Genomic DNA, 25,121 nt, shown 5'->3' on the forward strand with positions numbered 1-25,121 from the left:
TTTGATCTTGATGTGATCTGGAGCACTGTCAGTGTAAAGCGTTGACATTTTCTCTGTTGATCGTAGAGTTTTAAACCACATCCTCGCAAACCAATGATGATATTTGAGCACCCTTTCTGCATCTCCTAGTTATGCAAATCCAAAAAAGGACTCGGCACAATATGTATAACAGCTAAAGCTCACAGTTAGAATTATGTATTCCCCACTTTACCACTTCTACTACAGCCTGCAGGATGGTTTTGGTTTGCTCATTCTGCACTCCTCTTACACTGGCATTTTATTACATACCTACAGAATCTTCCAGTACAAGTCACCTTGGACAAACGGTACAAAATTAACTTTGGGTAAGACATGAAAGAAGCAGACAAATAAACGGTGTGGCATGGGGTGGCAAAGCAAATTTAGAAGTATAGCTTGGATAAACACCAACATCAGCTTTTTGCGTGTCCCAAGTATTACGGGTGTCATGACCACATGTATTCTCATACATCAACACTGGCAGCCAACTTCCAGAAATATTAGGGACTACCACAGTAAATACATTAAAATCAGACCACAGCAATTGGTAACTACTGGTGCCATACTAATATTGTTGCTACACATGGCAATGTTGGCAGAGGGTGTGGTTTGTTAAAAAGAAAACAAGGCAAAGTGACTATTAAAAAACTCAGAACAAAACAGGTGCAGTGAATCATTTTCAACTGAAAGACCCGTTACGATACAGAATGCCAACTTGGAAAAACCAGATTTTTTTGACAAAAACCCGATTTATTACTTATGTAGCATTTTGCAAAAGGTTTGTAAATCTATTACTAACCAAAGCCCAAAGTGCTGCTTTCAGCTGCTTAATTCCTTCCCATTTATCCAGCATTGGGGAACGAACAGTGTAACTTAGATCTGTAACAATACTCTGAAGGAGAAAAACAGAAAAAAAAATTAAGCTGGAAATGTAAAGGAGACCTCAGTCAACAGGCATTTGTCGTAAAGGTTCAAGCACTAATTTAAAGTATGTGCCCTAAGATGAAAAGTGGTAATTCCCGAATAATAGTAATAGCAATAACAACAATAATAACAACAACAATAATAGTAACAACAACAATAATAACAATAATAAATTAACAGCAATGATAATGCAAGAGGAAAATTTTAATGAAATCAATGAATGATGAAGTTATTTCAGATTTTATAAAGTTAAAAGAGTAATCAAATGAACACACTGCAATATACAAATTTTCCCGTGAACTTTTAAACTATCATATTCAACTCATTATTTCATCTTAAAATCTCACATTGCAAGTGAATTTAAGTAATTGTGAACTGGTTTAAGACTTGTTTTCTTGTATTTTCAGAATATTGCATAGATTTTGTTCCCTCACCTCCAATTTTGTATGCTCAAAAGGATAGGCACTGTTTTACTGTATGTATATTTGTCAATATACAATGCACAGAAACTGAAAATTTTTCTACTTATGAAGGGCTTTCCATTCTAAGATTTTGCCAGTCATTTCATGAAAAATGCTAAAAGATATTTTGCTGACATTTCAGTGTCAGGAAGGAATTTTACATGAGACTAAGTGGCAAAGACTTTCAGAACTTAAAGACTCATAATGAACTTATTTTGCAATGACTGTTTAAATGTCGTGTCTTTTAAAACATACTTTAAAAGGGCTACAGTGATCTTTAAAATATTCCAAATTATAAACAACTATTATGATTACCTGAGACTCCAATAAATGGCAGCCAGTTTTATGGTGCACCAGTTGGCCATAAAGGTGAACTGGAAGGTAGACATGTGGTCGCTGTAATCTGTCAGAAAGAGAAATCACATGTAGGCTTCCCAGCACTTTTTTTATTTTCTTGTAAAATAAATTACATTGCAGTGTAATGCAAATAGTTACCCTTGACTTTTTTCAAATGAAGGGAATTCTTTTGAGGAACTTAGAAAGGAATAGGCTATTTTGATTGGAAGGGATCTACAATGATCATCTAGTCCAACTGCTTGACCACTTCAGGGCGGATCAAAAATTGAAGTCTGCTATTAAGGGCACTATCCAAATACCTCTTGAACACTGACAGGCTTAGGGCATTGAACTTAGGAAGCCCGTTCCACTATGTGACCATTCACAAGCACTGTGAAAGAAAATGCTTTCTAATGCCCAGTCTGAACTTTCCCTGCTTCAGCTCTGAACTATTCCCATTCGTCCTGTCACTGGATACCAGGAAGAAGAGATCAGCATCTCTCTCTCCCTTCCCCTCCTCATGAAGCTGCAGAACAAAGAGATCACCCCACAGACTCCTTTACTCCAACCTCAACACATGCCTTTCGATAATATCCAGCATAATCCTTTCCATAATTTTTTCAGGAACTGAGTTTAGACTAATAGGTCTAATTTCCTGGGTCTTCCTTTATGCCCTTCTTTCAAATAGGGGTAACATTGGCTATCTTCTAGTCAGCAGGGACTTTTCCAGACTCTCAACAAGAAATCCCACCAGGCCTCATGACCTTGTGAACATTCAGCTGATATAGATGGTCTGTTACAATTTTAGTGTTGACAAATGGAATGTTACAGTTCCCACACTTGCAGACTCCCAACCTGGGCCCAGGCAGTCCAAGGCTTATCAACATTGCTACAGAGTGAGGCAAAAAAACATTGAATGCCTTTGTTTTTAATTCATCCCTGTAAGTCAAGTGACCCTCTTCAACAACTATTGATCCAATGTTTTCTTTAGATCTCCTTTTGCTACTAATGCACTTAAAAAAAGCCTTATTGTATGACATAACACTGTCCAGGTTTCAGTACTTTCAGGCCTTTTGTGCCTTCCTCCTGCTAATGTGAATCACAGCTTTACAGTCTTCCTGTGAAGCCTGACCTTGCTTCCAGAGATCACATAATTTTCTTTTCCTCTTGGGCTCCATGAGGATTTCCCTGTTCAGTCAAGGTGATCTTACTGCCCCACTTGCTTCACTTATATCACAATGGGATTGCTTGCTCCTGTACTTCCAACAGGTGGTTCTTAGAGACAGACCAGTACTCAGGGACTCCTAGGCCCTAAAAAGGGTACTCTGCTAAACAGCTTCCTGAGTTTGCTGTCTTGAAGTCCCAGGCAGCAACTCTGCTGTCCTTTCTTTCATTAACTGACATGGTTTTTAACTAAACCATGTCATGATCACTGTGGCCAAGGCAATCCCCTACCATCACATCTCCCCTAAGTCCTCCTGTATTCACAAACAACAAGTCTAGGAGTGCATCATTCCTAGCTGGCTCACTGAGTACCTGTGATAAGAAAATACCTCCTACAGACCTTGAGAAACTGCTTGTTACTGCAGTATGATATTCACAGTTGATGCCTGGGTAGTCGAAATCTTTCATAAAAGCCACAAGAACAAGACCAGAAATTTCTCCTAATTGCCTACTGAATGACTCATCAGTGCTAACATTCTGGATGAGCAATCAGCAGAACACACCCAGTACATTCTCTTTGTTTCCCATCCCCTTAATCCTCACCCAGAGGCTCTCAACCACATCACCACTAATTGTAAGGGCTGTATAATCCAAACACTTCCTTGTATACGGTGACACTCCACCTGCCCTGCACCCTGCCTATCCCTCCTGAACAGCCTGTAGCCCTCCATCCCATCACTCCAATAATGGCGCTCATTCCACCAAGTGTTGCTAATACCGATAATATTAAAGCTCTGGGAACCGACTAGGGCTTCCAGTTCATCCTGTTTGCTTCTTATACCATGCTGACGTAAAAGCAATTCAGGTAAGTTCCTGAGACCTCTTGTGCTCCCAGGAGCAGCGTAAACTGAAATCCTGTGACACTTCCTTCCCTCATATATGATAGTTAGTTTATGGCTTTATTGATCAGTCCCACCAGCTCAAGATCCATTTTCCCAAACTTACCTTTGGTTGCTCCGACGAACATAGTTATCACCATCAACAGGTTTGCGATATGTTGTAAGTGCTTCATTAAGCTGTTCTTCAATCAATTCGACATACTTTAGGTTATATTCCTATAAGAAGACAGACACAGGTTGACACAATAACATTTAGTGGTTTATGGTATTATAGCATGACACTTTATAAGGAAGAAGTAATTAAGGTGCTCCTTAAGGCTGGCTGAATTTTTTATGATCTGAAGGTGGGACTCACCAAAACTAATGCACTTCATACATACGATGGGTTTGCAAGTCAAAAATTGTTTAACTATTTCAGTGAATTTGTTAAAGAAAATACTTCATATCTGATAAACTCAAATAATCTCGCTGGACCACCCTGTATTTCAGAAGTCCTTGAGTAGTGACAGTTAAACTAGTGAAAAGACTGCTAACAGAAATGAGACCAATCATTTTCAATCAGTTACAAAAACAAGATAAGGTCTGGAGAGTTTTATTCAAGTTATGACAATGATGAATTTTTAATGGTTTGTGTTCCTCTTTACTTCATTACAGCATAAGCCAATTCTATCTTCATGAGCTTTATGTTTAACTTTAATTAGCAATAACCAGAGGTAACAGGTAGTGTTCCTTCGCACACTCCTCTAGATAAGACCTTTACACAGCAACCTATTTCAGAAAGTCACTACACTACTGAAATACTTGCTGAAGTATCAAAATTATATAAAGTCCTGGGCATACATGTACAGAGGAAATATGGAACTCCTGACAACATTTTTCTAAAAACCTTAAATCTATCTGCATTAGCATACATGTACATTAATATACATAATTATAAACAATCTCTGACCATCTTAACCCACATATTCACATCATTCCTCCTCCAAATATTAAGCACACTTTCGTCTTAGCATTACCTTTTGCCACTTTTCCATCTGTTTTGTTACATAACCTCTTTCATTTAGATAAGAAAAGCCCTTTGGGATGGATAGAAATCTGTAAAATAACATCAGACAGTTAACATTCCACTAAAAAAAAACCCCACACAATTTGAATGAAAAGGAACATGTATTTGTTTCCACAGTGTGAAACCAAGCAGCACATTCAACATTTACCTTAGGAGAAGAAGTAAGCCCTTGTCTCCAAGATGAGAGAGTGCTGGTTTCATTTGGATAAGGGCATGAAGATTGGCCTAAAATGATTAACACAAAAGCGTATTTGAGCACTATATAATTCTGAAAACCACAATAACTTCAACAATCTGCCATTAATGAAGAAGCAAGTTTTTCCTAACAGGAAGTATCAAATAACACCAAATTCATCCTACTATTATCAATTTTAGGTACCTTTCGTCATTGAATACCTATTACTTCACAAAAATTATATTGAACAAAATAGCTGAATTAATTGCAATTCTTATATAAAAATAGGCATAATCCAGAAGTCTACATTTTCTTGTCATTCATACTGCAGTATTTTCATCAAAGAGGTCTACAAACTATTATAAGTCCATCAATGACAATTAAGAAAGGAAACCATGAGTAGCTTCATACAGTTTTTTACTTTGCTCCTAGAGAAGGGAACAGCTTAAGAGTGTCATACCAAAAAGAGGTTAAAAAGGGAAAGGATGCTTACCTTGTCTTCACATGCCTCATCTAGAATATCAAGTGCCTCAGAAGAAATAGTTTTATTTTTATCATGTAATTGGGTCACCAGTAACTCAATCCCCCAGTTGCTGAAGAACTCTACATTAGCCCTCAGCAATACTCGTAAGTGTTTTGTTGCATACAACCTGCAGCTCTGCAAAGTAAGGAAAATGCTTTCATGAATGGAAGAAAAACAGCTAATGCAGTTAATGATTTATAACTTTTAAAAATACATTTCAATTATCAATTTTGCAGCAAACAGCTGTGATGAACACCTCATCATTAAAACTACAGTTTATTAGAGAGCTATTTGTGTCTTATTAAATGGAAAAATTGAGTCTGAGATCACAAGTAAATTGGTCACTGCAAGTCTCCTTGGAAAGCCTTTATATGAGAGCATTATATAAAGTCATCAAAATTAGCAACAAATATACCTTGCAAATGGCTGATGCAATTGTACACGCTTTCAAGTTTGCAATGTTTTGCAAAAGACTTTAAACAGCAAATAGTAAAATCTCTGACGAACTTATTTTCATAAGTTTTAAACAGTTTCCTGAAAATACTTGATCTTCAAAACTTCCTAGAAAACCTCAAATGTTGTTTTCTGCAATAAGACAGTCTCCCCTACTACTATGAGTTTCTCCAAGTTTCAGCAGAATGAACCAAGTACTCTGCCAATTTCTGTACTGCTGTTCATAACTTACTGAATAAACAACACAAATTGATCAGTTTATCTGTTCAAAATGGTGAAGAGAAAGGAGGGAAGACTAGGGAGGGGAAGCCTAGCATTGCTTGTCCAGATGAAGGAAAATCCTGGAACATTTTTACTTTTGATGAGAACAAACAGGTAAACCAGTGTAGAGGATCTTTTTTTCCCTCATGCATGAACTACACAAAAAACACAGACAAAACTCTATACCAAATCTGTCACAAGGTTCTTACTTTTAAAGTGCTTTGAGACCCTTAGAAGTAATGAATCAAGTCTTAAGTCATTATGCTCATCTGACTACATACAGCACAGATACCAGTAATTTTCCCCCATACAGCGACCCATAAGGATAAAAGTTGAGGTCATGAACTGCAGCACCTGAGGATACACTGGCTACTCTGCTATTTCTACCATGAATTGGCAGAAAGGCAGCTGAGACAACATTAATTTGCTTTACCATGAATGACCGAAGCACATCTGAAAGTAGGTGGTGTTTCTCCTCCACTGATCTGCAAGGATATTGCTTTGTAATTGGTTTTGTTTTATACAATCACCCTAAAATGCTAGTCTCCACTTGTAAGTTGTCAGGAGAAATTAATTTTCACTGTTCAGAAACATTTGTTAGCAAATGGCTGCTTCACAGGTCTGGGTAGTTCTAACAGGTGTTTGAGGCTATAACCTCAGTACCCCCAAAAAAAGAGCATCTTCTGCTTCTGAAATAAAATAAGGTATTTCATTCAGAAATGTCTCAGGGAATGAAGATTACTAAAAGAAAGGAACCTACTGGAAATGGTCTTTCTCCCCTACTAAACACAACTTTTCAAAAATTATGTCAACTCCTGTACCTTTTTATTGTTTTTATACAGAATTTAGAAGCCAATTAAAGAAAAATACAGTTTGTAGGGAGCTGCACCCTCCTCTTTCAATGAATAATTCCTTCACCCTTAACTATTCTCAATACCTTCAGACTCCGTTCTTTAGCCATGGGAATCATCTTATCTTTGATAGTCTCACAGAAATATCGTCAATTTTTTCCCCCTCTTCCAAAATACCATGAGACATGTAAAAGTAGCACCTACTTCATTCTTTCTTGTATCCACTCTAGAATACATTTTGTCTGTTCAGGTGACAGAAACAACTCACCCTAAAGGAAAGAATGCTCTTTCCTAGTTATACTTCAACTTACTAATTGTCATTTCCTTTACAGCAACACCAGCTTGACTAGTAATGTTACACCTTCAAAGTTCAACAGTATCCTCTTCCAAGTCCACAGAACTCTGTACTTTATTCCCACTCAATTTCTTTGATTCAAGAGAACAAATCCCAATGCCTATTTCTGAACCAATTCCTTGTTGCAAGAGCAGTAGCCTCTGCTCTGTTCCACCACACCGAGTAACATCAATCACTACTGAAACAGTACCACTACTGGAAGGTTAACCTGCTTAGTATGGCTAGAAATACAGATTTTTCCTTGTGGTAATAATGCCTTCACAATTAATTTAGGATGTCCACTGACCTAGACAATAATGTTACGCTCACTTTACACATAACAAGACTTTAACCTCCTTCATACACAAGAGAAGCCTCTACCTGAATGACTTAATTTCTTGAGCACAAATACAACATAAGATGTGAAGTTCACAACAAATTCAAAAGGTATATGAGTAGGAGTTTAATTTCCCTGATTACAAAAATAAGAACCTTTCTGTATATATAATAGCTTAAAAATAAAGTCATACACCTTGAGAAACATAATAAATGTCTAGTAGAAAATAACCAAGGAATGCAAGTTGAACTTAACTTACATCAGTAGCTGCTGTCAGGATTTTAGAAAGGATGACTCTTGCCAATCCGTCTCTGCTATAATCCAGACTAGAAACAGTCAATTTTAACAAGTGATCCTGGTTCTTCAAAGAACAAAGATTAAGAAGACTGGAGGCATGGAAGGGGAGGAAGAAGAAAATAAAGTTAGTATTTGAGTCCAGTCAAATCCATTTATTTATTCAATTAATAATTTAAACTTAAGGATTTTGAATTATCCTTCCATATGAAGTATAATCCTAAAAAAGTAAGTTCTCATATGAAAGGTAGTAGCTTTAAACTGTCAGAGATGTAAAGTCAAATGCGGACAAAACACTGAACTGCAATGGGTAAACCCTAAATCAACATTTTTTATAATTACTCAGTAAAGATTTTGTCAGCCCACCTAAAATGGTTATTGTGAGTATAAAAAGTCAAATGTGGACAAAACAATACACTGAACTGCAAGGGGTAAACCCCAAATCAACATTTTTTATAATTATTCAATAAAGATTTTGTCAGCATAGTTAAATTAGTAATTATGAGTATAAAAATTAACATTCATGAAGCTCTGTGAACAATTCTTCATTGTAAAACATTGTGTCCTATCAACAGTCCAGTTTTCTGAAGCCAGTAAAAAGCTTACTTTCTATAATCAACTAAACCAACTTAGAAGAAACAGAGCACATCAAAACACTTGCATTTCTGCTTATATTTTACTATATCTAAATAAACTGATATTAGTCACTAACCAATTCATTCCCAAAGGAAAGTAAGATTCTCTGTACACGAACAAAATTTTAGACTTCAGAATTTCACTCAAATTCACTGGACTGAAGCTGAAGTACAAAATATAACAACACATTGCACAAACAGTATGATGCCTGCCAGTCTTTGGCGGTTTTTGTGTTTTGTTTGCTTTTCTTTCTATTTCCCCATCCCCATGTTTTCAGCATACTATAATCCTTCCTGAATTTCATCTCTGTCAAACAGGTATGGACAGGAAAAAATAAGCTGATTATGCCACAATCACCTCTATCTATTTAGTAATGACAAACTAGAAGACCCTTTCTTACCTACCTGTAAGTAAACCAAAATAACTCTCAAACTTCCAGCTTTCCAGATGGTGACCCTGATGCACAGTTAAAATTTTCATAACTATTACAGCGTAAGCACAATTCAAACAGAGTAAAAACACTCACCACTGAAACACATTACATTTTTCAAGCATTTTCACTCCATGAGGGTGACAAGATAAAGTACCAAAAAACAGGAAGTAGTGCTGGCTAAGGGTATTTAGCAACCCATTATTTTGAAGACTACGTTCAGGTTTCATTCCCGATGAAGAGTTGAGCCAATGTACAATATCTTTAACCAATTCCTCCAGGTAACCTTGTCCATCCTAACAAAACAAAGAGGAGTAACATCTGTTAGTAACAAAGCTGTGTGTCTCTACTGAAACTCACAATTTTATATTTCATAAAATGTACAAACACAACACAGACACAAAACAGAAATGCAGACTGGCAGTCAATTCAGACTGAAAAAAAAGGTTCAAGCCAAATAAAGGAAGTTAAGCCTGGAGGTATTTTAGGAACCAATTATTTCTTTCCAGGAACAGGGAAAACTATTATTCAGTTACATCTTCCTCTGCCCTGAGGCATTAAAGTCTTTAGCATGAAAGAAAAAAGGACATAGAAAAGGAAGGCAAAAATAACAGAAAAATCCCTCCAAACTCTAAATAGCATTTAACAAAGCTGTATTTAATAAAACTCCTAGATTAACACAGTCATCTTCCTCAATATTTTACATCGTATTTCTTAATTACACTGCTCATTTTAGTTTAAGACCCAAAGACTCAGACATCTTTACCCAAATCTTTTTTCCTCCAAGAAACATACAGCAAGACTACTCATTCTACCTCCAGTCTTGTAGCTGAAAATTTATTACCTCTTCTGATTCAAGAAGAAATTCAGTAAACTGACAGCCCACGACTGTGAGCTGCTTCGCCTTGGCATAGTCCAGATCCAGGTTGGCATAGAGTTTACTGCTAGGCTTGTAAAAATACAGCAATCTCCTTACAAACCTGTAGAAAGTAAAAAAGAATTTGCTATTTTTCAATATGACAAGGACAGCCTCACAAGACAAAGTGATACTGGTAGAATTGGTTTCCTGCAATAGATTTTTTAGATTTGTTAGTTAAAAGAGTAGAAAGTAACAGTAATGAGTCTATCCAGACAATTTCAGAGATGCTGCTGTACTGTGTTTTATAAGGGGTTTTCTAAGTCATGACTTAATGCAAACAAAGGAACTTAAAACCCCTGTGTTCCTAGGAGACACAGTTTCATTCTCATGCTTACAATTTTTCCTGCTGTAATTTATCCTGTGGTGAGTTTGAAAGACTATATTATCTAGACTAACAAAGAAATAAAAAAGGGTATTATGACCTGAGTTTTGTCCAGCTATAACACTTAACACTCCTGTAAAAAACACATTTTCATTTCTCCCAGGAAATTATCTTATTTATCCACCCACAAGAGTTGTCATTCACCTAAATCTACCATTTCTTTCTCTCACTTTTTGAAATCACAGTAAGCAATGTAACAATGAGTTCTGCATTACATGAATGAATTTTCAAAGATTCTCTGCCTATCTACAGATTAGGTTTTAGAAATGTGATATATCCAAGGAATATTTTATTGCAATAGCAAACCCCAGTTTTTCCAGATTTTTCTTCAAAGGAAGTCTATGCAATTTTTACATACCTGTGCAACTGTTCATCTTTATAGTTTCTTAGATTTATATTTGGCCACTAGAAAAACAGCAAATATAAGCATTATATGAAACTTGTACATTAGTCTAAAATTCACTTATTTCCATCAGTTAAATTTACTTAGTAAGTAGAAATGTAAGTTTTCTTGCATCTCATGTTACATGTTTAAAAAGTACTTATTTTATTGAAAAGTCCACACTTCCTGCTTCAAGAACTGTTCAATTTTTCTCTAGAGAAGGACAAGGAATATTGGTTACATACTATGTGTACATTTCACTCTAATAAAAACAGAAAACCATGAAAAACTGATAACAAATACACAAACATTTTTGCTCAGTTTCTTCTCTGCAAATAAAAAAAATGTGATATGCATAATAGGCAAATAATCTTTTCAATCTTCATCAGATTTTGTTTAAAAATAAACATTATTCTGTCATAGTTCACTTCAATTCTGCTTATTAAAACAGCACTCAAACTCCCCTGTTGATACTTTGCAAGATGTTTTAAGGACCACATGAAGAACCACTCTTCAGGACCTAACTTTTCTTTCTCCCCCTAAAGTTTTCCTCTGTTTCCTCTGTTGTTTCTGTGGTTTCAGATTTCTTTTTGTTGCTACTATTAAAGTTCTTCTTGTCAGGGGCGGAAAAAGCTGCATCAAAAAGGTGCATCCTTTCCTATCTACATGACACAGTTCTAACATTTCCAATTGGTACTCCAGTATTTAGACAGACAGTGCACTAGCTAATGATCAGTAAAACTGACTGCACTAATGATAGTGCCAAATACTGATGAGGCTGACACTTCTGGTGCTCTTTTGGCAGCTTAGACAGCAAGCTGGGCAAGTAGAAAAGGCAGTAAGGGACCACCTGAGGTGCACGCAGTGAGCAGTGAGCGTGCTGACGCTCCACAGATGTGAGGCTGTGACAAGCAAGAGGGAGGTGAGTAGCCACATGAGACAGCAAATTTGAAATACGGGAATGTGGATCCTGCTTGTTTGAGGACTAAAGATGGACCACTCTGATAACATCTCAGTTCAGGCTGGTGTTGTGCAGTTTAACAGGAACAGAAGTGGTTAGAAGTGAACCAGAAAACACACACACTCTTCTCATTCTGAAAGCAGTCCCAGATTTTGAGCAAATGCATTGCTGAGGAGATCTGAGATAGCAGAGAAACTGACCATTTGATGTAAAGTGCAGTTAAATAAAACTCAAAACACCTTAGTGGTCAATTACATAAAGCTCCACTGCCAAAGTACTATGTGGATTAATGAACAGTGAGATTCTGAAAAACAGTTTCTTGACAATATCTTTACTATTGAATCAAAGGTAAAAATATCTATGACTAATAATAATAGGTATCAAGTAACCCAGTAAATCTAATAATTGCAGTAAAAAAGCCCAGATATCTTGTGAGCAAAGCTGCTGTCATATACATATTCAGGTCATTATACCGGATAGATCCTTGCTCTTTCAAGTTTATTGGTCCCTGAACAAAAGGCAGAGAAATACTTAATTTCTGTTCTCTAAAAAAACACCAACAAAAAAAAAGAACAAACTCACAATCCCCCCCCCCCCCCCCCCCAATATAAGCTCGATTATGATTATTACCATTCTCTTATTACTATTTGGTACTGGCACTGTCTCTGTACCAACACAGTAAAGACAGTAATAAAATGTTACTCAGCTCAAGGATGGCTTTGATGCACAGAATGCCAGGAGCTATTTTGGTCTGAAGACTACAATGACTACTCACTCAGGAAGTTTTCTTACTCAAAGAAAGCACATTTTCTGCTTACAAAAAGAGGCAGTATCTTAAAAGCTGTACATCAAATATATTTATAATAATGGCCTCCCATCAGGTATTTCCTTTATGTTGTAAAACCAAATTAATTTTGTAATGAACCTGATGCAACAATAGTATATGTGTTAGCTCAAAACATTCAATATGGTGCACACCAATGAAATTTTCATATGTGGCTCAGTCTAAGCATATGAAATTTGATCTTGTACCCATCTCTTGCTTTAACTTTCAGCTTGTAGTATTTTAAAAAATCTGCTATGGATCTGAAGGAGGCAGTACCCCTCTGCAGTCTAAAGCACTATTCAGCTTTAAAGGGAACATAGCTAGTTATGTAAAGTTGATTTCTATACAAATAAAGATTTATAACATTTAACACGTGCTTATTAAGAAAACTTGTGAATTCAACTACAGGGTACTTTTGAACAGTTTAAGGGTTGTATACAAAGACACTACATCAGCACTGACTGAACTTATGAGATCCTAATTTTCTAAAATAAAACAGGTTATTGGATGTACTATGGAGTTAAAATTAGAAAGTCAAAGCTCACATGTGAAACAGACTTCTTCCCAAACAATTTCTTCAAAATGTTATTACACCCTTTGTAAGCTCACCTTCAATATGGTTCCTATTAGATTCCAATTCCAGTCAAGGTTCTCTTTGTGATTGAGAACTTGACTGTCTCGAAGATTCATGATGAGTGCTTCTTCTGTATCCTGGAATATAGACATGAAAAACTACAGTAAGTTTCCTTGAAATATTTTTTTAATCTTGCCACATGATACACTTACTGTTCATGTAACAACCATCAAAAGGACTACGCTTCCCAGTAATCTCCACGTGAAGGTAAATTGCATGGATTCAGTAGTGCATTAACAATCTGAAAGTAAGAGATCATAACTAGTCTCAAAAAGCATTAAAAATTAGTGGGTTCTGCTCTTCAATGGCTAGAAAGACAATAGAGTATCTACAGACACCCAAAAGACAAATCAGGTGAGAAAAAAATACTTCAAAGAAATCACATAAATGACTGAATTAAATGAATGAAGCTTGAGAGGCAGGATTGAAGTTTCTGAAATACAATGTCAAATTCATTTTTAATGAATGATGGTAATACCTTTAAAATAAAGATGTCTTTCTGCACACGATACTGATCCCTTTTTTGGTGTGTTGAGATTGCTTTCTGAATAATATGATCTAAATGGAGACTGTACGGTTTAGGTCCTCTTTTCTTCATTTCATGAAAGCGTTTTAAGCAGTTGAGTGCTGCACTTGCTCGTCTAATAGAAAAAATAAATACCATAATCAGCATTTGGCAACTGTTATCAAACTAAAGAGTACCACTCTCATGAGTAAATAGCTCAAGAAAGACTCGACCAATAGTTCTAAGGTAATAAAAGGAAATTCTTTTCTTGAGTCAAGTTTTCATACATTTATAAGGCTCAGTCTCATATTGAAATTAACTTTCATTTTCCAGTATTGAAATACGACTCTTGCAACTTTTACTCTGCAATTAGTGGTGTCCGTCACAGTTCAAAGAAGGTGTTGTAAAGTTTAAAGCTGATTTACATTGTCAGATCAACATTCTGCAGTAAAGTTGGAGCTAGCTTCAACTTGAAGTAACGAAGTTTTTCTCATACATTCTTCCTCCCTCCCTCCCTCCGGTGGTGGCAGAAATATCAGTAGTACACTTCCTGCTGTTATATCTAAACAATTCAGCAACAATATGCAAAAAGGTTTCCAGGAAAAGATAGGAAGTAAGAGAAATTATAGCTAACAAGGGCAAAACCAGTTAATTACAAAACAGAGGTAGCAGAAGAAAAACAAACAGTTGCTGACCAAATAAAAACAAGAAAGTCTAAAACTGAGGCATTAAGACTACCTTCCCCATAAACAAAAATTTTCAAAGTTTAGGAGCGTGCTTGTATTTTACTTTCAAACAAAACCCTTGGAATTTGGTCACTTACCTAAACTTTGTAAATTTAATCTGTAACAGAAATTACAGTTTTTCTAGTATGAAACAATGCAGAGTGTTGATCAATAACAAGATTCCCAAATAAAAAATACCACTTCTAGCAAATCACTTTCTTTCAACAGAAAGAACTCTCACTACTTTATCAGGCGTGTCCACAAATGCCGAAAATCAAAACAACTTCAGGTATGTATGTACATATGGCCAGACTTCATGAATGAAGATTTGTGAAGGGCTCTCCCCACGTGGGTGTGCCCTTCCAGCCTGTGCAGTGGATGTTTTAGGTCAGGCACAGCGTGCGCAGAACTGGCCCCACCGTTGAAGTCCCAAGGTCCATTTGCCATGGCCGAGCGAGCTTGGACAGTGACAGGGAAGTCCTCGGGACTGTCACAGCACCCGGTACTGACCGGGGCTGACCCTGCTGAGCATCCGAGATCTGACGGGATGGGATGGCAGGGAGGCATTGAACTGCCAGGGGATGGTGTCCACTGAGACTCGAACTCAGGTCCTTGGGATTCGGAGTCCAGAGTGCTCTCCATTACACCACAGGATCACCTCAACAACTCTAGGTAATCCACAAGCATATCCCTTCTGCTTTTCATCCTTCCTCTCATCCCATAGCTTTGACCATGTGAAATATCCTCTGATGAACTTTCAGATATGCCTCTTTGAAAACTGTGTTTTTGCATATAAAAATCTTCTACTGACATGTATTAAACCTTCAAAACTATAAATCAGAACAGCACTGCACTTTTAGAAAGCGCTCTAAAAGTAGTGTAATTTATTACTGAAAATAGAATGAAAGACAAAGCAGAACATTATGATAGTTATCAGAATACTTACAAGACAGATCAGAAATGGAAGAATAACTAAGAAAAATATTTCCTACTAAATAAAACCCAACACACTCAATTTGTCTTCTACATACAAAAGCAACTAAGAACACTGAGTTGAAGAAATACCTATGAAAGACACATGAATCTAGCAAATTATTTGATTTCGATCCTTAGGAGATTTAAACTGTATAAAGCACCCAGAAGATGGTATTTTATGACAGAGTTTTATGCTTTTAAATAAAAATTACAATTCTTACAGTCTTTTCTCTTTCACAATGTCAAAAGATGCTGCCATATTCATCAGTGTTGGTAAGCAGTGCAAGTGATGGCTGTGAGAATGAGGAAGAATTGTGTTTGCCTAAAACAAACAAAAAAGACCAGTTAGAATAACCTAGTACAACAATTTCAGTCATCTTCTTAGGATCAACATTTAAAGAATGTACCACTTTTCACAAGACACATATAAATTCATAACAAAACTACCTTTTGCTTGATGTCAGAGCATAACTACAAATACCATTTCGAATTTCTGATCTAACTGATCAACCTCAAATACACTTGAAAGTAACTTAACATATTTCAGACTTCAGAGTTTTATAACCCACATTGTTTGCATTGGTGATTTTTTTAAATGGTAACATGCAGAAACTTGCAAGGCATCGGATATGTTTATGTCAAACGTGTAACAGTAATAAAAAAATCTAAAATCAGAAATATAATTTAAGCTGATGATTTCTACTAAAACCTTCCTGCACAAAGACTGCAACTGACTAATTAATGTAACTTCCTAAGTTTCTACATGTATGACTGCTGTTAATAAAACATAGGCAGTTCTCAAATACTTTTCGAAACGAAACAATAATGAAGATAAAGTACTCCCATCTCTAAAATTTAAATAAAAATACAGATATTTGTTCAGATCTTGATAAAGTCACACCTGACTAATAAATCATCTCTTCAGAAAATCAAGAAATACTTATGCTTTGCAGCATATGTCAATGTGAGTAACAGTCATTAACATTCTAAATTATTCTGGAAACCAGAAAAATAGCAAACATTACCATGGATTCGACTTTTTAAACTACATGACTGACTGAACATCCAAAAAATTCCATCATTTAAAGAAAAATCACTGAACTAAAAAAAAGATTTGCTGTGGTTGTGACTCATGCTGCTGACTTGAGATGTAAAAAAATCATTGCAGTAATAAACAATCTTATATGTGAAGATTGTGATTTTGGGTTTTTTGCCATACCACTGAAAAGAGCTGGTAGTTTGAAGATGAAGACTATCCCTGATAACTCATATTCAAATTTTTGTAAGACAAAGTCATATTTCACAATCTTACCAACCCTTACAAAATGGTTTATTTGGAAAAAAAGATTTTAAAAAACACAAGGAAACTGATAAAAGTGCTCTGCTGGATATGCTATTGTCATCACTGAGAGGGAATATGACTTCATCACTATGAAAATAGTTTAGGTTACAAGAGAGAAGCTCCTGTAAACGATACTTAAGACAGACAGAGGCAGAAGGAAGCAAAAGCTTCCCTGCAGGGGGAGACACCCACAGCAATGCTGAAAGAGCAACCCACCAACCTGGAGTTGCCTCCATAAATAATATCAAGTACCCAAACCAAAGTTTCATCTGCTTATTCTGAAGCAGAAAGCTAAACACACTGTCTGAGGGCCACCTACCATCATTCTAAGAAAAGCAAAAACTAACAACAGTCCTTTTCCCAAACACAGTAACTGATGAGTGAAACTGCAAGATTCCAGCTTAAAAATACAAACGGCTACTATGGCAAGAAGTCTAGTGGTGAGAGTCAGCGTTGAAGATTATCCTTGGTGCAGAAGCCCTAGCACTTCCGATACTTTGAAAACGACTGCTCGATTGATCACTACTGCTTTTAATACATGAAGAAGATGCAAGGTAAATCAATCCACTCTTCAGATGAAAACTGCATTTTCCAGGCTTGTAATACAAATTCAATGCTATAATAGCAAATATCCACTTACAAGTAGATACACAAAGTTTTACTTACCATGTGCAGAAGTTCTCCCAAAAGGATGGTTGCTCTAACAGATACATGGTCATCGCTACTTGTGATCACTTCAACCAGACCCTTTGAAATGATAAAAATTATTACAACAATAATGTATAACATCTTATTTGAACAATTATAGGAAAAAATAAGCAAGCATCTATTCAAACTCAAAGGTATCACTTACCTCTAGAAGTCCATTGGTAATAAAAGCTGAAAGCACTAAAGCCAAGTAATTATCCATGAGATCAGGCCTAGAGGAGAAAAACACATGGAAACAGTTTACTAATTTCGTTTCTTATTGTGCCTACTAGCAAACACAAAGTATTTTGTCAACATCACCAAAAAACAGAACAAGAGAAAGCATTTAATCTGCGTTCATTAAATTCTCACCGTGACCTGGCTCGATGGGGTAATACGGTTTTAGCTTCAGCAGCTACAAATCCATCAGAAAGTCTCCAGCAGTCTTGAAACCTGCCTGGATCTATAACAAGAAAATATGGATAAAGGTAATTATAACATTGGCTTTCATAGCGATATTTTAATGGCGGTCAGGAGGTAAACAGTAATCCTTGCCAGCAAATGTTATCACAGGTTTTAAGTTATAAAAAAAATTTATCAGAAGGGATCTCTCTCTAACAACTCATCTAAACCACATTCCTGAATAAAGGAAGGATACCTTGAAAGCTACGACAAAGAGTGCATCTAAGTGTCAACTGAAACAGTGACATTTCCAATTCATAAATAAACTTCTTTAACAGAAAATACCACTAGCACGTAAAATTTTACAATGTACATACACATACTGAAGCAGCAAATTTGCAAAAAAAGAATCATTTATTTACTTATAAATGTGGATCAAGGATTAAGCTTTTATGATCAATTGCATGACAAAACATTTGTAATCAGTGTTTGAAGAGAATAATTGAGGGAACACTAATGGCTGAAATGTGCTTCTTTTGGGCTCCTAGTTTTGTACTGTGGGACAAAGCAGAGAATATTCCAGGCTTTACAAAGGAGCAATTCTAAAGATAAAATACTAACTCAGTTAAATATACAGACATGAAAAAACATGCACATGCCCTTGAAAAAGTACAACTTTCCTAAGGTGCAGTGGGGATAGCTAGCAGACACACAATATATAGAAGAGACTGTCCAGTAACTTCTGCAAAATTCACTAACACATCTACATTATAAACACTTATGACAGTTCAAAGAAGCCTAATTTGTACCAATGTGTTTACCCAATCTTTTGTGTAAGTATGTTCCACTGCTGATCTTTTTTGAACTTTACAGGGCTTTACAGTTGATAAAGGATTTTAAACAGGACTTGAAAGTACCCACTGAATTCAGTGATAAAATAGTTACTTGGCAATTTACAGTATAGAGGAAACACTGAAGGTTTCAAATTTGTAGAGGAGCTTAATAGACAGAATTCTTATGCACTGTTTTAAATACTTACCTACACTGAGAAGTGCCTCAATAAATTCTTCTGCAATAACAGGAAGAGGAAGGCGAAATATATCATAGAGAACTTCAAGGAGACCTCGCTACCAAAAAAAAGCCAAAACATGAATTTTACAGATTTATAAAAAAATTGTCGTTATTTTCACTGTTAATACTGAGGCTGAGAATTCTATAGAGTGCTAAAACTGGTGTATTTGTTGCATATATATTTGTGTAATTGCTTCTTTTGTTGTAAACTGAAATAATCTAGCAAAGAGAAGAAAAGATGGCACTTGCTTACGTTTGAACTATACCTTACTGTCATTATGAAGTTCAGGCTAGTTTGACAGCAGATTTTTAGAACAGTTACAGCTGGCACCATCAACTTCTTTGTTTAATTCTTTAATTTGTGAGGAAATATTTTTATTTCCCTTGGATTAAACTCTGATTATTATGCTTTAAACTTGTAACTGCAGCTACCGTAAATTTGCTTTCATTTGTGAACAGAGTCAAGACTGATTTATTCACTTTTCTCTCCTCCATTTTCTCACACATACATGGTGTGCTTCCTGTTCTTGGAGGAATTTTATAATGGAGTTAAGACTTGAACTTGGATGTTAAATAAACTCAATGATTGTAGTCTCGTAACTGGAGAGTTAGATGGTTTAAACCATTAAATTGTTAGAAAGTTAAGAATATATTTAATTAAAATCCCCAATATTATTCCTGTATCAGTACTAATATTAACTACCTACCCGTATTTCCATGTTTGGTATACAGAGTACTCCAATGAGAGACTGAATCCCAGAATTTCCAGGTTTGCACAGGCTGATAATACCTAGAATACATTAAATATATAATAGTATTGCCCAAAATGATCAGTGCTCATCTCCAGAAGTTCTAACACAGCAGATGTAACGTTAAAAAAATTTTAGTCTCTCCTAAAACTGGATCCTTTAACACTGTGTTTTCACTCTATTGATTTAAAATTTTAACATTACGAGGGGAAACCTTCAATTTGTTTCTGTAAGTTACAGAATATTACTTAAAACTTTCACTGATTTTCAGCCTTAATTTATATAGTCTCTTCATTAAACAGAGCTGCAAATAACCTTGCTCATTTCCTTGATCACTTCTCTTCGGACTTCACAGAACACATTAAACCTACAGAAACCATACTATCAAGAAAACAAACAAGTTTCTATATAATGCAACTTTAAATTAAAAAAAAACAAACTAGATTTGCCTTAGATATCATAAACAAACCCAAACTGCTATTCTTTAAAAACTACTAAGAGATGAAAAATATCATGCACTCATCTATTTATTTCCACTAATAGTAACTTAACTTCCATGATGTGCTTTATATAAACTTCAAGGAAGTTCTCAATTTCATAGATTACATGTCACAAACACCTCAGATATGCACATTTGGCCTCAGACACACTAAGGGTATTTAAGCACATACTATGATGCATATCAAAAGCCTTTTGCAAGACCATATTGTGGCCATAAACCCAACTAGAATGCAGCAATAGATTTGGGTGCATGCAATCATTCATGCCCCAGTTTTGTCTCTTAAGGGCATGATCACACATGAGCATAAAGTACATAGTAAGCATGAGCTCTGAAGAAGAGTCCAGATGGGTAAATAAAGAGAACACAACAGTAGTACATGGCAGATATACACACAGGCAAAAAAACCCACAGAAAAAGTCAAAACAAAACAAAGAACACCCTTGAGCACGTAATTCTCAATGGCTGACAGTGTAAGGACATTTTTGTATTTTAGAGTACCTAAGACATTTGTCTCCAAAATAACAAGTAATAGAAGAAAGGATGAACGTGCTAACAGCAGCAGTGCCACAGCAAGTAGCATACTCCAGGGCAATTGTTTCTTCAGTCACCTGAACTTTCAGGCACATTCTAATAGTTCTAAGTGCCTGAGTACGGGAAGATGCAGTAACACTCCTACCAGAAACTAGAAGTTTTAAAGTTGCCAGAAGCTTCCTACGCTTCCTCTCCAAACACGTGGGAACACATAAAAAACTTGAAGAATAACTGGATATTAGAATTAAGCTTAGTGATCATTTTCAGAACTTTTAACAATAAAGCAAACAGTGTCACAAAACAGCCTGAATCTTTCCTAAGTATAGCCTGTAAAATTTCTACTCAAAATTTTGGTAAAGAGTTATATCAACTGATGTAATTTAAATTTGCAAGACACAGGATTGACTAAAAGCATCAGCAGTCCCTGAGGCAGGACTATCATCTCAGATATTGTAATATTGCAGAGAAACAATTTAGAAAAACAAACAAACCCCCTACTTTTTGGATTTTAAAATGTTTTCTGCATGCAAAATTGTAAACCATGTTCACTTGCAATTTTATTTCAGCTATGGCAGCTGGTAAAAAAACCCAGGTGCTACTGAAACTAAATTCTATCTTTATCTCTGAACATAGACAAAAGATTTCTCATTTACAGTGGCAGAATCATCTTAAAGGCAAATTCTGCTAACATGAAATTACTTTAAACTTTCTCTCAACCAAAACCATCAAGTATAACCATCAAGATACAACTCATAAGGTATTCTATACAGAGAGGGGAAAAGCTGTGCCCTGTTGGTAGTCAAAGAAAACTATGTATGTTTCCTTCAATTTTACAGTGTCAAACATTTATATACATATAATACATACAGCATTGGAGGAAGGTACTGATAGAACTTAGACACATCAAATGAGACATCTGTGTCACTAAGACTAGAAAGTAAAATTGCCCTTTCAATCTTTCAGCTTTAAACAAAACAACAAATCTTACCTGCCCATGATCGAAATGCTGCCACTATTCCCATTTTACTAGCTAGGAACCGTGCTTCTCTGTCCTCTCTGTCATTAAAACAACAAATGCCACAATGCAGGTAATTACTATAAAACAAACAGTGTTACTAACATAGCAGGTAAAAGGTAGCCAACTGAAATTTTAGATGGGCGACAAAATTCAGAGTAGTAGAAATATTTCATACATGCACATGTATTTACACACAAAAGAAGTTTAGGATTTTTAAGTATTATTATTCTTCCTCTTCCAAGAGAGTTTCCATAGGAAGGGATTAACATCAAAAAGTGAACACCTGTATGGGGTCAGATGAATCACTCTGCACCCCCACTGACAGTGGATCTAGAGAAGGGATATAAAGATTGGACCTTGTTCATCTACCCAGACCTAACCATCTAATCCTATTTGATGATTTAAAAAGCCTGAACAATTCAAGCTGGAAACAAACTCAGATGTCCCTCTAGTCCAAATTCCTGCATGAAGAAGATGAGCTATCTGACCAGGCCAGGTTACAGAATCATAAATGGTTTGGTTTGGAAGGGACCCTTAAAGGTCATCTAGTTCAACCCCACTGAAAGAACTTAGCAAATGCAGAGTGGATTACACAGGCATTTTACAGTGTCCAGAGCTTTGGGAGCTATATAAGCTTCTGTAATTCAGCCTGGAATACCTGTAAAACACTCAACGCTTTATTCAGTTGGGTATTAGAAACTCTTAAGAATAGAGGCTGCAGGACCTCTCTGGACATCCTGTTCTAACGCTTGATGAGCATCACACAAAACCACCCCCCTTATATCAAGGTGAAATCTCTCTTGCTTCAATTTCTCTCTGTTGCTTCCTGTCCTCCCACCTTTCACCACTGTGAAGGGCGCTGGCTATATCTTGACAACATCTTCATAGGTATTAGAAAGGCTGCCATTCTGGGAGGGTGCCCCCCAAACCTCTCTTCTCCAGGCTAATCAAGCCCTTTTACATCTTAAATGCTTAACAGTATTTTAGGAAGTTGCACCTTAGCCTACAGTATTCAACTTCAAGAAGTTCAGTATTTGCAAAGAAGAGCAGCTTAACTCCAACACCATGAACATAACTGGTAACACAAGTAGCAGCACGAAAACTTACTTGAGTTGTCCTTCTGCTGTGTCTGGATTATGCCTGTAGTGAAAATCTGTGTAAGGGGCTAAAATTCGCTAAACAAAAGAAAGATATGGATTACTTTCCCATGAAAATACAGTTAAATTGCTGTTGCCCTTCCCTTAATCCCACTCCAAATCACCACATTATTCCTGCTTTATGAAGGTATGGCTCTTAGCCTAAAATATTACTTTAAATACTGTGCATTAACACAGATGGTGAAATCAAGACAAAAATGAAACATTTTCATTAGAATACAATGTTTAATTTCTGTCACTGAAGAAGTAAAACTGCACCCACCTCTAATTCTACATCTGCTCGCACATACTGCCGGGTCTTTGGATGATTAATGAGGTGTAAAACTGTAGTTATCAGAGCCTCATTTATTCGGCTTAGCTGACAATCAATCACATTTTTCAAGATGGTACTTAAACCACCCCGAAGAGCCACCACCTCGGGATTCTGAAGTGCTAAATAAAGACAAACACACCATTTTGGCCAGTGATAAGAAAGAAAACATTTCATGGCATATGATAAACTTGTCATCTCTTCAGTATATAAATCTTTTCCTGAACACTGCTTTTAATGGAGCTGTCTGACAATGAATGGAGATCTTGGATTAACTTATCATATACAAAAATACTGGTCAGTCTCCACCACGTGACCATTTCCTAACATAATTCCAACCAAGTTTTCACACGGGAAATTCTAGATTTCCTCACAGACAGATTTCATGCTTCATTGGACTGACATGGATAAAATAATTATACTAAAATATAATAGTAACATCATTCATTTCTTTAAAACAGAAGTTGCTGAAGTTATTTCCCACTGATTGACTTTGAAAAATCTTTTAAAATTAAATTCTAGGGAGTTAGTGTAAACACTGTCCAGATAGCCTTTACACAGGAACACAAATATTGACTTCCAGGAGCCAGTGAACTACATTACCCTCTCCAAGAATTTTTAAAAGGAAGGTCTTCTGTAATTCTCTGAACTCTTGTAAATTTGTCAGCATTTTGTGTATGGAATTCTCCCTATTTCCAATCTATTAGTTTAAGAAATATCAGATGCAGCAATGTTTTTAAGGTAAATCAAACTGACTAGTCTTAAAGGAAAGGAGAGCACCTGAAACCTTCAAGTACCATACTTAAAGAGAGATATAGTTCACGACTTAAAGTAACTTTGGTTTGTTATCATGTCAATTGCTAGAATCCATGTCTTATTAAACACTACTACTACTAATGACAATCACATTGAAACTGAAAACTAATTAAGAAAAATTATCTTACCTAGTTCACAGATAATGGCTATACATGCTCGAACCATTCTGTCTCTTTCTTGAAGACCATCATTTCCAACTGCTATCAAAGAATTAGTAATGGAACTGGGGAACAATGAAGCATTCACAGTGATCATCTGTCAAAAAAGAAAGAAAAAGCCCTCTGGTTTCTTCATATTTCTCTAAATACACTCACAAATTCACTGGCATTCTGTTTCCTACACACAGAGAGACAGACTACCCCATTAATTACTTGGTTGTATCTGGTGAATCCTCATAACTATTCTTTTGCTCCTGAAATGATTTCAATTTCAATTCCAATTCACTTGCCAATATACTTTACCATTCTCTTCCTGCTTCAGTTGTTTATTTTATATTGTTTTATCTTAATAAGAAGGAAATAAAAAGATGATCACTTAGGTGAGAATTACAACTACCTTTTTGATAGATTCTTTTCCAAGAATTTCTTTATTGACAAAGAAGGCTATCAGTGACAAAGAGCACATTACAAATTCATCTAGAAGATTCCTTCATACTACAGCAGATTATTCAATACCTACTCAACTGTTGCATTAGCCAAGCTTAGCATCTCCTGTTTTGTAGAGATATTCTTTGATTGTTGCAAAATACAAAAAGGACAGTCAACAGAAGCAGCTGCTAATCGCATTTGGTATACAACTTGCAGTAACAACCACAATATTCTTTTGCATAGTGCCTGATGGTCCTAGAACTGTAATGCAACCCAACTTCATCATAAGTTATAAAGATATGGCACAAAAGACCCTCCCCACACTTTTAACATGTTAAATGGAAAAAAAAAAAAGATGGAAACAAGACTTGTGGCCATTAGTGAGGCTATTGCTCTCTAAAAAAATATTTGAAATAAGTTTGAGGTGGTCTAGACAAACAGGTTTAATAGCCAATGCTCATTTATACTCCTGAGGATG

General features: G+C 36.0%; 1 protein-coding gene across 2 annotated transcripts in view; it reads right to left on the reverse strand.

Annotated features, from left to right (window-relative positions):
- Nucleotides 1-25,121, reverse strand: part of RICTOR (RPTOR independent companion of MTOR complex 2) — a 76,324-nt gene that overhangs the window by 17,259 nt on the left and 33,944 nt on the right. For both annotated transcript variants that reach the window (XM_071581226.1, XM_071581225.1), the window contains exons 7-28: nt 24,185-24,311; nt 23,193-23,362; nt 22,881-22,948; nt 21,744-21,811; nt 19,681-19,763; nt 18,942-19,029; nt 17,873-17,963; nt 17,667-17,733; nt 17,480-17,560; nt 15,693-15,793; nt 13,745-13,907; nt 13,242-13,343; nt 10,822-10,868; nt 10,007-10,142; nt 9,259-9,458; nt 8,062-8,188; nt 5,537-5,701; nt 5,017-5,093; nt 4,819-4,897; nt 3,909-4,018; nt 1,719-1,806; nt 818-910 (exon numbers count right to left, since the gene is read on the reverse strand). In XM_071581226.1, coding sequence (XP_071437327.1) covers nt 818-910; nt 1,719-1,806; nt 3,909-4,018; nt 4,819-4,897; nt 5,017-5,093; nt 5,537-5,701; nt 8,062-8,188; nt 9,259-9,458; nt 10,007-10,142; nt 10,822-10,868; nt 13,242-13,343; nt 13,745-13,907; nt 15,693-15,793; nt 17,480-17,560; nt 17,667-17,733; nt 17,873-17,963; nt 18,942-19,029; nt 19,681-19,763; nt 21,744-21,811; nt 22,881-22,948; nt 23,193-23,362; nt 24,185-24,311 — 2,331 coding nt within the window. The remainder of the gene's footprint in view (nt 1-817; nt 911-1,718; nt 1,807-3,908; nt 4,019-4,818; nt 4,898-5,016; nt 5,094-5,536; nt 5,702-8,061; nt 8,189-9,258; nt 9,459-10,006; nt 10,143-10,821; nt 10,869-13,241; nt 13,344-13,744; nt 13,908-15,692; nt 15,794-17,479; nt 17,561-17,666; nt 17,734-17,872; nt 17,964-18,941; nt 19,030-19,680; nt 19,764-21,743; nt 21,812-22,880; nt 22,949-23,192; nt 23,363-24,184; nt 24,312-25,121) is intronic.

The sequence above is a fragment of the Pithys albifrons genome, chromosome Z (assembly GCF_047495875.1).
Source record: "Pithys albifrons albifrons isolate INPA30051 chromosome Z, PitAlb_v1, whole genome shotgun sequence".
Classification (NCBI taxonomy): Eukaryota; Metazoa; Chordata; class Aves; order Passeriformes; family Thamnophilidae; genus Pithys; species Pithys albifrons.